Source organism: Prionailurus viverrinus, chromosome B3 (assembly GCF_022837055.1).
Source record: "Prionailurus viverrinus isolate Anna chromosome B3, UM_Priviv_1.0, whole genome shotgun sequence".
Taxonomy (NCBI): domain Eukaryota; kingdom Metazoa; phylum Chordata; class Mammalia; order Carnivora; family Felidae; genus Prionailurus; species Prionailurus viverrinus.
Window position 1 is genome coordinate 44,544,361 of NC_062566.1, and position 16,565 is coordinate 44,560,925.

The 16,565-nt window shown below is 39.3% G+C and overlaps 2 protein-coding genes and 1 long non-coding RNA gene across 6 annotated transcripts in view; 2 read left to right on the plus strand and 1 right to left on the minus strand.

Annotated features, from left to right (window-relative positions):
* The window catches only part of PIGB (phosphatidylinositol glycan anchor biosynthesis class B), a 40,886-nt gene extending 28,014 nt beyond the window's left edge, over positions 1–12,872 (minus strand). The window contains exons 1-6 of one of the 3 annotated variants that reach the window (XM_047861188.1): positions 12,733–12,872; positions 10,545–10,680; positions 9,998–10,115; positions 4,761–4,865; positions 2,642–2,672; positions 2,453–2,471 (exon numbers count right to left, since the gene is read on the minus strand). In XM_047861188.1, coding sequence (XP_047717144.1) covers positions 2,453–2,471; positions 2,642–2,672; positions 4,761–4,865; positions 9,998–10,115; positions 10,545–10,680; positions 12,733–12,865 — 542 coding nt within the window. In that variant the 5' untranslated portion in view covers positions 12,866–12,872. Of the gene's footprint in view, positions 1–2,452; positions 2,584–2,641; positions 2,673–4,760; positions 4,866–9,997; positions 10,116–10,544; positions 10,681–12,732 lie in introns of all 3 variants that reach the window. The other 2 variants (XM_047861187.1, XM_047861189.1) reach the window with 2 other exon arrangements.
* LOC125167288 (uncharacterized) lies at positions 1,191–10,594 on the plus strand. Its single transcript, XR_007152741.1, has 3 exons — positions 1,191–2,693; positions 9,181–9,375; positions 10,524–10,594. It is a non-coding gene; the product is annotated as an uncharacterized LOC125167288 (long non-coding RNA).
* A 96-nt stretch (positions 12,873–12,968) lies between the features above and the next one.
* Positions 12,969–14,727, plus strand: PIGBOS1 (PIGB opposite strand 1). Of its 2 annotated transcripts, none has more exons than XM_047861192.1 (2): positions 12,969–13,071; positions 14,374–14,727. In XM_047861192.1, exon 2 carries the CDS (start codon positions 14,455–14,457, stop codon positions 14,617–14,619), a length of 165 nt encoding a protein of 54 aa, XP_047717148.1. In that variant the 5' UTR covers positions 12,969–13,071; positions 14,374–14,454; the 3' UTR covers positions 14,620–14,727. The 2 variants fall into 2 exon arrangements, with proteins under 2 accessions (XP_047717148.1, XP_047717149.1); XM_047861193.1 differs by lacking the exon at positions 12,969–13,071 and adding an exon at positions 13,084–13,272.
* The last annotated feature ends 1,838 nt before the right edge of the window (positions 14,728–16,565 follow it).

Here is a 16,565-nt window from a genome sequence, read left to right on the forward strand (position 1 = left end):
CTTTCTCTCTCTTCTTTTGGGACCCATATAATGCAAATGTTTGTCTGCTTGATGTTGTCCTAGTGTCCCTTAACCTTTCCTCATTTAAAAAAATTCCTTTTCCTTTAGTTCTTCTGTTTGGATGATTTCCACTACCCTGTCTTCTAGATTGCTCTTCTGCATCCTCTAATTTGCTGTTGATTCCCTCTAGTATATATTTCATTTCAGTTATTGTATTGTAAAGAACTGGTATATATATATATATATATATATATATATATATATATATATATATATTTTTTTTTTTTTTTTCTATCTCCTTAAGTTTTCACTGAGTTCATCCACTCTTCTACGTTCAGTAAGCATCTTTATGACTATTACTTTGAATTCTTTATCAGGTAGATTGCTTGTCTCCATTTAGTTTAGGTTTTCTTTTTTTTTTTTTAACTGAGGTTTTGTCTTATTCTCATTTACAATATATTCCTCTATCTTGTTTTATCTCTCCGTGTTTGTTTCTTGGTTTTAGGTAGATTAGCTATGTGTCCTGTGTTAAAGGTAGTGTCCCGTGGGCCTAGAAGTACAATTCTCCCTGGTCACCAGAACCAGGCATTCTAGGGGTATCCTCTGTATGGGCTGTGTGACCTCTTGTGATTAGGCCACAAATGCTGTGGGCGTGCTGGTGGGCAGGCTAGCCCCTGGCACAGCTGGCTGAGAGGCCTGGCTGTGGCTGCTGTGGACATGCTGATGGATGGCATTAGGCCTCAGTGTGGCTGGCTCCGAAACCCAGCCACAACTAGTGTGGTATGCTGGTGGGCAGGGCTGTCTACCCCCACCCCAGGGCTGGAGTCACTGTGAAGGGGTACCAGTCCCAACAGAGGGTGCCCCCTGGGTGGGAGCTGCTTTGGAGCGGCACCTGCCAGGGTGGGTGGGTTGGGTGGGGCAGGTCTGCAGGAGAATGATGAGCTATGCTAGCGAGGTAAATGGAAAGTACTAAATTATTGCTTGCCAGTGTTGGGCTAGCTGGGCTGAAGGTGGACAAGAAAAATGGTGTCTACTGGCACTTCTGTTCCTGAAGAAAGTGCCCAGCCTCTGCAGTACACACCCTAAAATTTGTCAATAAATCTTATGTCTGGCTCAGGTGATTTTCAAACTGCTGCCTCTTTGCTGGTTCTTGGATCAAGTGATACTGTCTGTAGGTCCTTAAACAGCAGAGTCTAGATTTCCTATGGGCCTCGGGTCTTCTGGAGTTAAACCCTACTGATTTCAAAAGCAGACATCATAGGGACCCATATTCCTGATGCAGATCCCCAAGAAGGGGGTGTTCCTGATGTGGAGTTGATCCCCTTTCTCCACAGAGAAGACCTCTACACCTGTGATATCCCTCCTGCTGTGGGTCACTATTGGATACTTCTCAAACTACTGTTTTTCCACTGGGTCTAAATGGTAAGCAAGCCTACATGTGAGCCTTCCAAGTGGGGAATCACAGTTTCCGATAGCACTTGGGGACCCCGGACATCAACCTTGTCGATTTTCCAAGCCAGATGTACTGGGCGCTTGTTTCTCTGGTACAGATCCCAGGGCCTGGAGTGCCTGATGTGTAGCACCAATCCCTTGCTCTTCTGTAACAAATGCCTAGCTGGTGAGAACCCTCCCTATTGGGTGCTGCCATACTGTGTGTGTGTGGGGGGGGGGGGTCGTGAGACTGTGTCTCTGCCTTTTTTACCTATCTTTACCCTTTGTTGTGGACAGCAGTTCATCTCATTTTTAGATCTTTTTTGGGAGGCAATAATCCATATGTTCCTGTAGAGTTGGTATGTTTGAGGGAGGAGGTGAGTTCAGGATCTTCTTATGCTGCCATATTGGACCTAATCTCCTGGATCCATAAATTTTTTTGTCTGCCCTTCCATATCTCTTTTCCTTTACTCTAAACTTATTCTGTGTGGAGGGATGCTGACCTGTCTGGACTACATCAATGAGCCCACTTGCTTTCTGGCTTCTGGTTGGCTTTGGTTAACTGGAGGGCAGAAGAGTTGAGTCAGAGTATTTTAACCCCAACCCCCCCCCCCCCCCCCGCCCAGCTTTCTCCTTGCTATGGCTAAAGGCTGGCTGTGCCTGTCTCCTATTGGGGTCCTCTCTGAAAGTTACAGTTCTGTATGGATTCCTGTAACAATTTCCTCTCCTTGGGGACCAAGGAGTAACAGAAATCTCCTCCTGTGACTAGCCCGGGGGTACTCTGATTATCTCCTTATTGACTTTTCTAAACACTGACTAAACATTTGTACATAGTCCTTTTATTAAACTGCCCTTCATTACCTAGTTTGCATATATCTGTTTCCTACTATAATAAATATATCAACTGAAAATGTGTGGTTTTAATAAACTTGAACATTAGGGAGTCCACCAGACATTACATATGTTGATATTTAAGATTTTCCAAGTTTTGTACATGATTATTAACAGTAATATATCTCACCTGTTCATAGACTTTGAACCTTCCAAAGGATAGTAGAAAAGAGCAATTATAGTGAGAACAGTTTCCATGGTGTTTGTAAGAGTTCTGGTACAGCAATACCACGTGAACCAAGAGCATAACTGGCAAAAAAACTAAGAACAATTATAAGCAAACATATATTGAATGGGAAGTGGAAAAGCTCGGTATTACCTTCTTCTATGGAAAACAGCAAGTCAACATACTGCAAAAATCACATCAAAAGGTAAATGATATTGAAAACAGACATGCCCAAACATTGTTTCTAAGAAGTTATATTACACACAGGTCTGTGACGATTCCACATATATATATGTTAAAGTTAAGTTTATATTTTCAGGTAAATTCTTATGGCATTGCATTTGATTGAAGTCTCACTTCCCACTAAGAGAAGGCATAAAACAGATTGATAGAGTTTATAGAAGACTGAAGTTCATAAGTAGATTCTTCCAGTCAGTATTCCTGAAAATTGCCTTTTATTACTGACAAGTATTTTGACGGTTTTTTATTGACTTTGGTTGGGAATGTTGCCTTATATTTTGATGAAAAATTAAGACAGCACAGGAGAGAATAAAAACATGACTATCAGGATGTATCGTTAAATTTTAATTTGGAAATTGACTAAAATAATAAACCAGTTTTTGGGAGAACATGCAAACAGAACCGTCAAGTCTACAAAGCAAATGTCTTCCAAGACACTTGTTAGCTGGTGTAAGGATGTTAAACATGCAGTACTAGCTTCCTGTCTCTTGAAATGTAGCCTTTAAAAAATGTTCCAATTGTTTGTGGATTTAAAGACTTTTCCTAAACCAGAAGAATCTAGTACTGCTACTCTGGAGTAAGGATTTCAAAGGCATTATGCTTTTGCCATTTTAGGTTGAGCCTTCAGCAATGTACAGTATATAGAGACTGATTTTATCCTTGAATCAAATTAGGAAGGAGTCAATCACTACTCCAATCTGTCTTTTTAAGGCAAACAAACACCCTACCAGCAGATGTCTTATTAATGATTACTAAATTATTGATATTTATTAATAAATATTTAATAAATTATATTCCAGAAATGTGTTGATTAATTGGTCACTTGGAACTTGGAACACATTTTCTAGTAGACAGGATTAAAAAGGTAGTAAGATTTCTAAGCTGGCTCATATAAGTTTATTTAATTTAGGAAAGAGCCAAGTGAGGTTAACCACAATATTAAAGAATCCAATCACTCTTCAGAATATGCTTTCTTTTTTTTTTTTTTTTTTTTAATTTTTTTTTCAACGTTTATTTATTTTTGGGACAGAGAGAGACAGAGCATGAACGGGGGAGGGACAGAGAGAGAGGGAGACACAGGATCAGAAACAGGCTCCAGGCTCTGAGCCATCAGCCCAGAGCCCGACGCGGGGCTCGAACTCACAGACCGCGAGATCGTGACCTGGCTGAAGTCGGACGCTTAACCGACTGCGCCACCCAGGCGCCCCTTCAGAATATGCTTTCAATGGGAACCACTGAATGGCTGAATTCAAGATTGAGTGTGAGATCAGGAATCTCCCTACTGTGAAATAAAAAGTCTGACAAAAGACAGTTTTCTACACTACATTCTCTCCCTTACAGAGTCTATTTCAAACATTCTAGCTAGAGGTAAAGGAATGCTTCAGTGAAAATGTACTTCTTAGGCTCAGTCTCAGGTAGCTAGAGGTAGTGAACGAAGCCTGTAAACAGTGGATGTGATCTGTGAGGTAGGCAATTCCTACTGAGTTTTCTTTTTCTAAGAGTTTTTTTTTTTTAATGTTTATTTATTTTTGAGAGAGAGAGCATGCAGGGGAGGGGGAGAGAGAGAGGGAGACACAGAACCTGAAGCAGGCTCCAGGCTCTGAGCTGTTAGCACAGAGCCCAAGACTGGGCTCGAACCCACAAACTGTGAGATCATGATCTGAGCCAAAGTTGGACGTTCAACCAACCAAGCCACCCAGGTGCCCCTAGCAATTCCTACTGAATTTTATGGAAGGTGAGGCAAGGACTCTGACAGGTTTGATGAGTGAAGGTCCTTAAACAGGCTGTTCCTAGGGTTCAGACTCTCACAGGTTTTGAGGGCATCAGTGGCTTCTGTCACCCAAGGTGCAATCAGAAGGAAATATATGGCATGCACCTCTTGTATTTTGTTTTTCTTCATTATGGAAGTACCTCAAAAAAGTTGTACAAATTATCTTTTGAAGCTGTTTTGAGAATTGATATTTTTCCATGTGTTTCATGCCTGTAGGAATGAAGTAAGTGACATATAGTTTCTAAAGTGTTTAGGACTTACCACCCATTTTGCCATTTGCTGATTTTCTAGTTGCTTCATTAATGAATAAAGCCTGATGTCTGCTACAGCAGACAGAAGTGCTTGGGCAAGTCTAGGAATCCAAATCTTCAACAGTTAAAAAAAAAAAAAAAGATATTAAAAACATGTTAATGGTTCATGTTGAATTATCATAAGAAATCAACAAACTGATCCAACTATCAATTAAAGGCCATTCTTAGTACAAAAATAGACAATATAGTATTCTTCTGCAAAAATAGATTTGTTGTTTTTTTTTTTTTTTACAAAAATTACATTAATTTTTCAGAGAAATGCCCAAGGTAGTTTTATCATTCTCATTCTTGCTCTGTAATTTATATATTCCAACACTACTACTTTTAATTTAGATAGCCAGCAAAACATTTCATTGTGTTAAGGTTCTATGTTACAAGGACATTTAGTGGTTTTTGTTAAATTTTTATGAACTATATACAGTAATGTGTGCTAGGTATCATACTAAGTACTTTATATATATCAGCTCATTCAGTCCTGCTAACAATCCCTGTGAGATAGGTACTACTTTATAAGTGAGGAAACTGAGGTACAGAGAGGTTAAATAATTTTCTCAAGGCTGCACAGCTAGTTAGTGTGGAAACCAGAATTCAAACCCAAGTCTGCCTAATTCTAAAGCCTGTGCTCTTAACTACTAAGTTACATTACTTCCCCATCCTGCAATAAAGATGATAAAATTACTTTTTTTTTCATAAAAGGACAAGTATTCCACAGTTATAGAAACATAGTAATCAGATGACATTAAAAAGTAATTTAAGGGGAGCCTGGGTGGCTCAGTGGGTTAAGCATCTAACTCTTGATTTCAGATCAGGTTATGATCTCCCTGTTCGTGAGATCGAGCCCTGGATCAGGCTCCGTGCTGACAGCCAGTGGCTGCTTGGGATTCTCTCTCTGGCCCTCCATTGCTCACACTCTCTCTCTCTCATAATAAATGAACACTTTAAAAAAAAGTAAATTTAAGAGTAAAACTAAAGAATAAATGTACTATAACTTAATTACAGTTAGTAATTCTAATGCTACACATTGGCATCTTTGAGAGTTTTAAAACAATGTCAGTTATTATTAACAAAATAACACACTGATAGAACACAATTTAAACTTAGTTTGTTCAAGGGTGCCTGGGTGGCTCCGTTGGTTAAGTGTCCAACTTCAGCTTAGGTCATGATCTCATTGTTCGTGGGTTCAAGCCCTGTGTCAGGCTCTGTGCTGAACTCTTGCTCAGAGCCTGGAACGTGCTTCAGATTCTGTGTCTCCTTCTCTCTCTGCCCCTCCCCCACTCGTGCTCTGCCTCTGAAAAATAAATAAATGTAAAAACAGTTTTTAAAAAAAATTTTTTTTAATGTTTTATTTATTTTTGAGACAGAGACAGAGCATGAACAGGGGAGGGGCAGAGAGAGAGAGGGAGACACAGAATCCGAAACAGGCTCCAGGCTCTGAGCTGTCAGCACAGAACCTGATGCGGGGGTTGAACTTACAGACCACGAGATCATGACCTGAGCCGAAGTCAGACACTCAACCGACTGAGCCACCCAGGTGCCCCTAAAAACAGGTTTTTTAAACTTAGTTTGTTCAAAAGATGTGTTTCTAAAAATATATGTAAATTTGTATTTCTGTTAGATCAGTCTTTATTAACTTTATAGTTAGAGTGGCTTTACTATCAGGTATCAGTGGCTTCTAATACTTTATGTTCCTTTTCTTTGTCAATAATCTGTAAATTAAAAAATCTGTAAATTAATGTTTAAGTCTTAAAGGTATGCTGTACTTCATAATTTCACTTAAACTGTGTCCTGTAAAATACAGCAAAAGACATCTATGTACATACCTTGTTTACTCTGCATAAAGATCTATATGCTTATGTCTTATCTTTCAGGACTGAAAGTAGTTCATGTGAAAAGCCAATTTGGCTACAAATAATATAAGCCAACAATATGAGGAAGTCACTAAAACTGAAAGAATCCTTGTGCATTGACAGAAGTATAGTATTTATGGAGTTAATGGTTACACTGTATTCTGAAGTAGTTACACTAGCTTTCTTTCTATTTTTTTCAAAAAAAATTTTTAATGTTTATTTATTTATTTATTTATTTATTTATTTATTTTTATTTTTGGGACAGAGAGAGACAGAGCATGAACGGGGGAGGGGCAGAGAGAGAGGGAGACACAGAATCGGAAACAGGCTCCAGGCTCCGAGCCATCAGCCCAGAGCCTGATGCGGGGCTCGAACTCACGGACCGCGAGATCGTGACCTGGCTGAAGTCGGACGCTTAACCGACTGCGCCACCCAGGTGCCCCTTAATGTTTATTTTTGAGAGAGAGAGAGAGAGACACAGAGTGAGTGGGTGAGGGGCAGAGAAAGAGGGAGACACAGAATCTGAAGCAGGCTCCAGGCTGTGAGCTGTCAGCACAGAGCCTGACATGGGGCTCAAACTCACGAACTGTGAGATCATGACTTGAGTCGAAGTCAGATGCTCAACTGACTGAGCCACCCAGGTGCTCCTACTCTAGCTTTTAATAATGTATTCAGTTTGGAAACCTACATTTTAAGACAGATATTAACAAATTACAGGATGTCTAAAGCACATTATCTGATTATGATACTTAAAACTGGAGACGTTTATCCTGGATAAATAAAACTTTTTGAATGGCTGTCATGTAGGAATCTTGAATTTAAAAGAAGGTTGATTTTTAGTACAACACAAAAATAAATGGAGACGTAAACTCTCAGTTATTAGAAGTCTCTCCAGACTTTTTTTTTTTAGACATTTTATTTTTCTTCTTTTTTTAAGTTTACTTATTTTGAGAGACAGAGCAGAGGAGGGGCAGAGAGAGAGAGAGGAAGAGAGAGAATCCCAGGCAGACTCTATGCTGTCAGGACAGAGAACCCCCTCTCCAGACTTTTAAGATACCATAATTTTCTAGGTTATAGTAAGGACCTGGGAAGAATTAAATAATAGTTGCATATGGCCCTTGAAAATAAAAAGTAGTGGGCTGGGGTGTATGAAGGAACATGCAAGGGGTAAACCTTGAGTGTGATGCTGTGTTGGCAGCTTACCATTCTCCTGTTCTTTAAATTCCTGATTCCTCCATTAAACTCCAGAGGCCAAATGCCCTTGTGCATCTTCTGACTATTGAAAGTCCCCAGTGTGGTAACCTATTCAGGTCTCCCTTCTATATCCCTTTCCTCTCACATGTGCTAAGCCAGTGCTGTCCAACAGAACTATATATAACATGAGCCACATAATTTAAAAGTGTATAGTTGCCAAATTAAAAAGTAAAAAAAAAAAAAAAAATCCCAAACAGGTAAAATTAATTTTAGTTATTTTAACCCAATATATCTAAAATATTATCATTTCATCAAAATAAAAGAGTTGCAGAAATATTTTACATTTTTACTTTATACTTATTTTTTGATATCCAGTATGTATTTTACACTAACAGCACTTCTCAATTTGGATTAGCCACATTTCAAATGTTTAATAGACACACGTGGCTAGTGGCTACCATATTAGCGCAATTCTAAGCCATTCCTAATTCTGTATACACACTTTATGCAGTTTGGAGAGAAGCTATCTGGTAAGAGCAATAGGCTGTGAATAAGTAGACCTAGGATTTAGTTTTAGCTCTGCTTTAAAAAAAATTTTTTTTAATGTTTATTTTTGAGAGAGAGAGAGAAAGAGCATGAGCAGGAGAGGGGCAGAGAGAGCAAGACACAGAATCTGAAGCAGGCTCCAGGCTCTGATCTGTCAGCACAGAGCCTGACACGGGGCTCGAACCCACAAACCACAAGATCGTGACTTGTGCCAAAGTTGGACGCTCAACTGACTGAGCAACCCTAGCTCCCCTAGCTCTGCTTTTGACATGCTGTGACCTTGGTCTATTTACCTTACTTCTCTGACCACTTCTAGTTTCAAAATTATGTAATCTATGTTTAAAATAATAAATTATGACAGTATGAGTGACCAACTGATAGCATCTTAATGTTTCTCCACCTGGTCAATTTCCAGATAGGACAGAGGTTTTGGGGAACACAGCAGGGTGGGGATGGGGACTATAGGAGGCTTACTTTAAATCACAAAATGGCCAGGTGGGTCAGCTACACGTTGAGGAAAGTGGATTGGTTCTGAAGGAATAGGAAGTTTTCTATCTTGAAGAATCCTTCATTCATAATATAACCTACTTCTTGGCATATAAGATATCCTTAATATATATATGCCTGTGTTTCCAGACTTTATAGTTATCCTACACAATCTAGAAGCCCTGACAGGAGAAGAGAATTCACAGCTCCTAACTTCTGCATGTATCAATGGGAGAAACTCTGCAACTGCTGTAAATTCTCCTTCGCCATGATCCTTCCATGTGTCTTTCTTTCCAGGCTCCAAAACTCCCTCAGGATTTGGATTACCTTTGGAATTCTGGGCCACTTCCCTAACAGAAAATGGGGAAGTCCCAAACTTCTGAGTCTAACCTGATGACAGCTTAAAGGAAAATGAGTTTAGAGAATCTTTGGCACCATTAGTTCTTCTTTTGTACCCTCTCTTGGCAAATGACCCCAGAAATTCATGATCTGGTAATTACAATCTAACTTACTACTGCTGCCTAATTACTACATACATAGCACAATGATTGTGTATATCATTAAATTCTTGTGAAATTAATTTTCCCTAGGTTTTAATTTCAACACTAAATCCTGGGTAGGTTTATATGTATTCAGTCTTCATAAGCTCCTATAACATGGTCTTCTGCTGGCAAATTAAAAAAAAAAAACAAAAAAACTAGCTACAACACGGCTGTCATGTGATTCTTTCATGAAGGAAGAATACTTCTAAAGTCCAAATAATGAATATACAATGTAGTCATTCTCAAAGTCTGCATATCTTAACACGATTCCTTGAAGGAGGACACTTCCATGCTCAGTTTTGTGTTTTAGCATGTAATGAAGAGTTACACATCACAGTACGTCTTTGGAACTGTGGGCTTCCTAGATATGGTCAGAGTTTAGCAGTAGCTTTCTAAAAACAAATATTCTGATACCACTATCATTTGGTTAAAATACATTAGCCTTTTAAAAAGGGTAGAATAAATCTACTTTTAATTACTATCAGTTAGTTAATATAGATTGTTAGCCTTTTTAAAAGGATGGAGTAAGTCTACTTTTAATAACTATTTTCATTACTTTTATTTAAACTTACCAGCAGCTGAACACTATCTTTCCCCAAAAGGTGTAGAATCTTGTAAATGCTTGCAAAGATTAAGGGATAAGTGTAACCTCTCAATCGTTCTGTCCATTCCCAGGTCAAATAACCATAATTAGTAATATTAAGGACTAATGTTAAATAGCACTGAAACAAAACCTATTTTCATTTCTATACATAAAACTCTTTTTTTGACAAAGAAGCTTAAAAACACAGCATTTTATACTGGTTTTTCAAACTAAAAATAGAATCGACCAATTAAACTCATAACTTCTTCAAGATGGGAATGTGCTTTTTTACTTCATCTACATCCTCCACAGTACTGAGCACTATGGGAATACATGCTAGTTCAAGGCTGAGTCAAGTATATTAACATCAAAGAAAGATATAGAAGAAATATTAGTGTAAAATAATGGTATACTTTGATAAGTTAAAATTACTTAGAGAATATATGGAAAATCGACTAAAAGTACATAATAGAAGCTAACACAATTTCTAAGATGAATATACATTCGTAATATAGGAAAGAAACTACAAAGGATATTTGAAAACCATGTGATGTGCAACTTCAAGAGACTGCCAATATTCATCTGGAACAAAACTTGTCTGGACTAAAAAACAGTTACATATTCGTAATGCTATAGTAAACAAGACCAGATAAATGTTTTCACCAAGAAGATCTGAAAAACAAAACAAAACAGGTAATTGTGGCATAAAAGTCAGGCAAGTTCCACTTGCAGAACTAATGCTCTGGTTCGCCCCTTGCTTAGATTCTGTTAAGTCACTGTAGAGAACTCTGGCCTCTCTACACTCTGGCCTCTCCCGTCAAAACAGAACTGGGCTGGGGGCGCCTGGGTGGCGCAGTCGGTTAAGCGTCCGACTTCAGCCAGGTCACGATCTCGCGGTCCGTGAGTTCGAGCCCCGCGTCAGGCTCTGGGCTGATGGCTCAGAGCCTGGAGCCTGTTTCCGATTCTGTGTCTCCCTCTCTCTCTGCCCCTCCCCGGTTCATGCTCTGTCTCTCTCTGTCTTAAAAATAAATAAACGTTGAAAAAAAAAAATTAAAAAAAAAAAAAAAAAAACAAAAACCAGAACTGGGCTGAAAGTTATACAAGGGCCAGAGTCTCACCATTGGGCAATTGCCACTCCTTTCATCTTTCTTGGAACTAACTGTATAAAGAGAATAGTAAGATAAATACCGAAAAAGAGACTGGGTTAACTAAAGCCTGAGGCTAATGAGGTAATATCCTATATGGGTAGCTAATGAAAGAAACCAGCTAACAAAGTACTAAGGAGCAACTCTTCTATATATGTCAAACAGTGGCATATCAAATGGTCCTTTGTATGTTTTTAAATAGCCTTTATTGATGTTTATGCAAGGTGCTGAGTTCATTCCTTCACACGCCTTACCTCGTTTATTCCTCCCTCCAAACTAGGCTAAAGGGTAGATATTGGTCCCATTTTACCTAGGAAATTGAGACTAAGACGTTAAACTGTCTCGTCCAAAGTCAAAAAGGTTGTAAATGACTAACCAGGACTCAACACAGGTCTGTCTGCTGCATCCAAAGCCCTGCTCTTTACCACAAGTGGACAGTCTGCAGGCTGAATACAGAGGTTTTTGTTTTTGTTTTTGTTTGTTGTTTTTTAATGTGAATCTAGTTGCCAACATTTTAAAATCCTATTTTATATTAAGATCTATATTGTCGCATTTCAAAACTAAGAACTGACGCAGAGCTCAACTGGCAGCAACTGGCTGGTTCTGAAATATAAGGTGCTTTAACTTATTTAGACGTGCCTGTCTGGCCTCCTGAGCATTTGTGTTTGCACTCTAATCCATTTTGAGTCTTTTGCTATCATTCTAGGTTCCTGCTACTCTCCTCCTTTCTTCTCCAGGAATCACATTTAAACATTTTCCAGACAATTGGTACATTCAACACAACATACGTGCCCCATCTCAACTTTCACCTTTCAGAAACACTTAAAGAAACCTCCCGACTGAAATATATCTGCTGAAAGCATACCTTGTGAAAAAACCCTTTTACTCTGTGGACTGGGGAGAATAAACAGTACACAGAACTGGCCCTTGGACAGATGATCTTGAATCCCTAAAAGTTCAACTATTTGTCCAGCTGCCTCTCCCTTTCCCCCCGTCACAACCCTCCTTCTTCATTTAGCAAAATGATTCTCCCCTTTCTTGGTCTCAGGTTTCCAGAAGACAAACGCGGCATTCTTTTCAGCCACTTATACCGTTCTTGGTATATATAATGCGCTCAAATATTTACTGAATGAATGAGAAGTCCATCTTTATATTAAAACCCCCCTCCGACATATCAAAAACCCACTTGCTGGGGTGATTTTTCTCCTGTCAACATCATCACGACATACCAAAGAGAAGACAGAGGGGGCGGTGGGAAAAATAAATGGGTTAGGAGTCAGACCTGGTCCCACCCCATCCAGGAATCAACCCCTCCGCGGCTACGAAACCTCAGGTAACTCCCGGACTGGGTACCCCCTTTCTAAAATGGGGGTGGCAACGTCATGTAAATTCACTCCACACGGCCGGCGGCGGCAGAATTAACTGATGCAGAAAAGCACTCTGCAAGAGGCAGGGATCGAGAATCCGGTCTCGATCGCACGATTTCTTGGCAACCCTACCCAGCAGATGCAGCCCTAGCTCAGGGTCCGCGGCTTCCCGCCACTGCCTCGGAGCTCCGCGCCCGCACCGCATCACTCACCTCCGCTGCGCTCGGAGCTATTCGGGGGCCTGAGGTACAAAGTTGACTTTCTCTTTCGCAGCTTCATCTTCTCGTGGGAGCGGTTCTGCAGACCGCGGAAAAAGAGTCGGCCGTTGCCACCTTCTTGCTCCATCCTGCACCTATTTCGATATCTACTGAGGATCCCCTGACACCTCAGTCCCTCGGAAGGACCCTGAAGTAACGCGCGTTGCTCTTCCGCTCATTAAGTTTGGCCACTGCAGCAGCCGTAGCTCGCAGGCGCGGAGATACCTGGGAAAAGGCAGCCTCCTCACGCCGGCCTGCGAATGCTTCGGAATATTGCACGTTTGTCTGGCGCGGGTAAGCTTTGTCGTGAGCTCGCCTGCGTTTTTCCTTTGGCTTCTCCTTCTCTTGAGATTGCTGCCCGGACTTGGCTTCTAGGTCTCTGAGCCCAGGTTTCTCTTCCGGAAGCTGCTGGAAGGATCCGGAGCTCCCTTGCGCTGGGGCAGGCAGGAGGCGGGGTCAGCGAAGCCACGGCCACGCGTTCGGGACGTTTTGGTGGTAAAGATAATAGTAAACTTGTTTGCGTGACATTTCACTATTTGGGTGGTCGCTCAGTAACTGTCGAACCAAGTGGGTAGGGTAGGATGATTTAAGCTGATGTACAGATGTGGGAAATGAGGTTAGGAAAGGTTAAGTGACTTGGATAGGGTCACTTAGCAAGCTAGCGGCAAAAGAGGGAATCTCCCTATTTGGTCTTGGTTTATCTTACAAACAGCTGACTTGCTTTTTTTTTTTTTTTCTGTTACATTCAGCAGGCGATTAACCATAGCATGCTTCGTAAGCTGTCATTTATTTAGATTTCTTCTCCATTTTAGCGATGTTAAGGACAACCTGGTTTCTAGTACCGGTTCTGCCACTAATTTTTGTAACCTCGGGGGCTGGTCTAGGTGACGGGGAAAGATTGCTATGAGAAAACATGAAAATCTTTTACTTTGCTTTCTTCTTTCACAAACATGTTTTCTCCAGACACTAAAGTGTTCTCAAGTATAACTTTCTGAGAAATAGTGGAGTTTTAACTCCTCAGCTTTTAAAAGTAAACCCAGATCTCCTTTATATTTTTATCAAAAGTGGATGGAAATTATTTGTTTGATGTCTACTTGTACCTTCTAAAGCATCAAAGGGAACTCACAAAATCTTTTAGCCTGTTTTTAAAAATTGTTTTTAATCACACATACTGCCAAAACCCATAAAATAGTTTAAAGGGGGGGGGGGGCAATAATGAAAAGTAACAATTCTCTTTCTTCTACTTCAGATTGGATTGACAGTCACTTTCAACTTCTGGGAGCTGTTTGTTACAGTAGTTAGCTTCATGTAGTATGTGAAGGTGTAAACAATATGTCTCTCTCCGCCCCCTCACTTTTGCCATTTTAAAAATTATCCATTTAAAACTATGGAGAATATGCTGTAATAGGATTTAGCTTTGTCTCACACCATCCCCAACCCTCATTTGCCATACTCCCTATATATTTCTATTCGTGCTTTAGTTAAATCAAGTGATATGTACATATTATGATGAAAATACTATTCACTCTGCATAGAATCTTTTCAAGGATGCTGTGCTAAGTTATTGCTTTGCTTCCCATTTATTTTTGTACACAGATCTGAAGATCTTTCCTGGATGTGGACTATAATTTTTCAAAACCACTGTGTGGCAGAAGCACTGAATGCATTTGTTGAAAAATGTTTGGGAGATTGACTCTTCCACAACTGCTTTTTGCTAGCATCCTTGGAATTGCTGGAGGAATGTATATTTATCAACCAATATTTGAACAGTACTACCGAGATAAGATGGAATTTAAAAAAAAGTTGAAATTGACACAAGAATCAGAAGAGAAGAAAAGTTAATACTACATGGAGTTGAACTGCAATTGTTTAAAGTTCTATTGAAATTATACACTGACTATAAATAATGTAGTAAGAACTTCTCAAATATATTTTAAACATAAATAAATCATAGGCCATGATTTTAAAACAAACATTGTCGATTTTAGTGTTTACTTTTATTTGCCATCTTATGTCTTTTAACCAAGACAGATTAGTATTGTCTTAAGTATATTTATTTATTTTGAGAGAAAGAGCATGCATGGTGTGTGTGAGTGGGGGAGGGACAGAGAGAGAGAGACAGAGAGAGACAGAGAGAGAGAGAGAGAGAGAGAGAGAATCCCAAGCAGGCTCTGCGCTGTCAGCACAGAGCCTGACATAGGGCTCAAACTCACTAACTGTAAGATCATGACCTGAACCAAAACCAAGAGTTAGACACTTAACCAACTGAGCTACCCAGGTGACCCTAGTAATTTTTTTAAAAACTAAAATGAATGTCTTAGGGAGTATTTTGTTTCCTAGTTGAGGTTAATTTTTCTGGGAATGCAGCATATACAGAATCATGGGAAGATCCTTTATATTTTTAAAATAGCTGAGAATGATGTTTATAGCACTGTTTATAGATGAAGTGGATCAAGTTAACTACCTTAGGCAGAATGTCCCTCAAGTAGCCTACAATTAGCCTGGTTTAATATACTTGAGCAGTCTTTCAGCCCCAGGCAGAATGGAGGAATAAATTGAGAATTGGGGTAGCCCAGAGCAAGGTGGGGTTTTAGAGAAGATAGTGTTATATAAGATGGCAGATATGACACAGGATCTGTTTAACCTAAGCAAATTTACATTAATAATGGTGATAAAGGTGGAATTAATTTGTTATGAATCTATTATTTATGTAAAGAACTTTTTGAAATCACTAAGAACTAATAATTTTTATTCTAATCTTAAGCTTATATTTTCAATGAGAGCTATCAATGTAATCACACGTACAAAATGCTTTATTTAAAGCAACTCTTTTATTGTTGGTTTCTTTTTCTTTAAAAGTAAATTTATTATAACTTAATCTAAGCTATCTATGTTGAATGGAGGCCAGCATGGGTAATTTTTTTAAAAAAGAGTGAAGAAAAAATTACAAAAATAGTACATGTTCATTAAAAATTCAAACGATACAGAAATGAACAAAATGAAAAGTGAAAATTATTGATGCATATACTGATTTAATCTGTCCCTCCAACAGTTTAGTGTGAATTTTTGTGACTGTTTTTCCTCTATGCACATAAAAATACACATGATAATTTTATTTTATTTTTTATTTATTTATTTTCTAATATGAAATTTATTGTCAAATTGGTTTCCATACAGCACCCAGTGCTCATCCCAAGAGGTGCCCTCCTCAATACTATCACCCACTTTCCCCTCCCTCCCACCCCCCATCAACCCTCAGTTTATTCTGTTTTTAAGAGTCACTTATGGTTTGGCTCCCTCCCTAACTTTTTTTTTTTTCCTTCCCCTCCCCCATGGTGTTCTTGCTAACTTAAAAATGCACATGAAAATTTTAATTCATCTACCAAGTATTTACCATGTGATAGGTTTAGCTTTGCTTGACTACAGATAGATTATTTTGCATGAGTTTTCTCATCATGGAACCCAGGCTCAAGGAGCATCCCCTTTCTGGGATATGACAATATAGGACTGAGAGACAGAGGAAACTTAGAATTGTAAGCTTCTGCTCAGTTGTGGCAAATGTCAAGCCTTGTCGTATTCTTTTGGTTTATAGCAAGGACATCACGTGGTCAACCCCAGAGTCAAGGGCAGGGACACAGACTTCATACAGGGTACAGAGTCAAGTCATATGACAATGAGCAAGAATATATGATCCTGTTATATCCAAGGAATGATAAACCCATATATGTAGCATCAACTTAAATTGAACTGCTTTTGATATTCCTGAGAATGATGGCATTGTCAGTTTA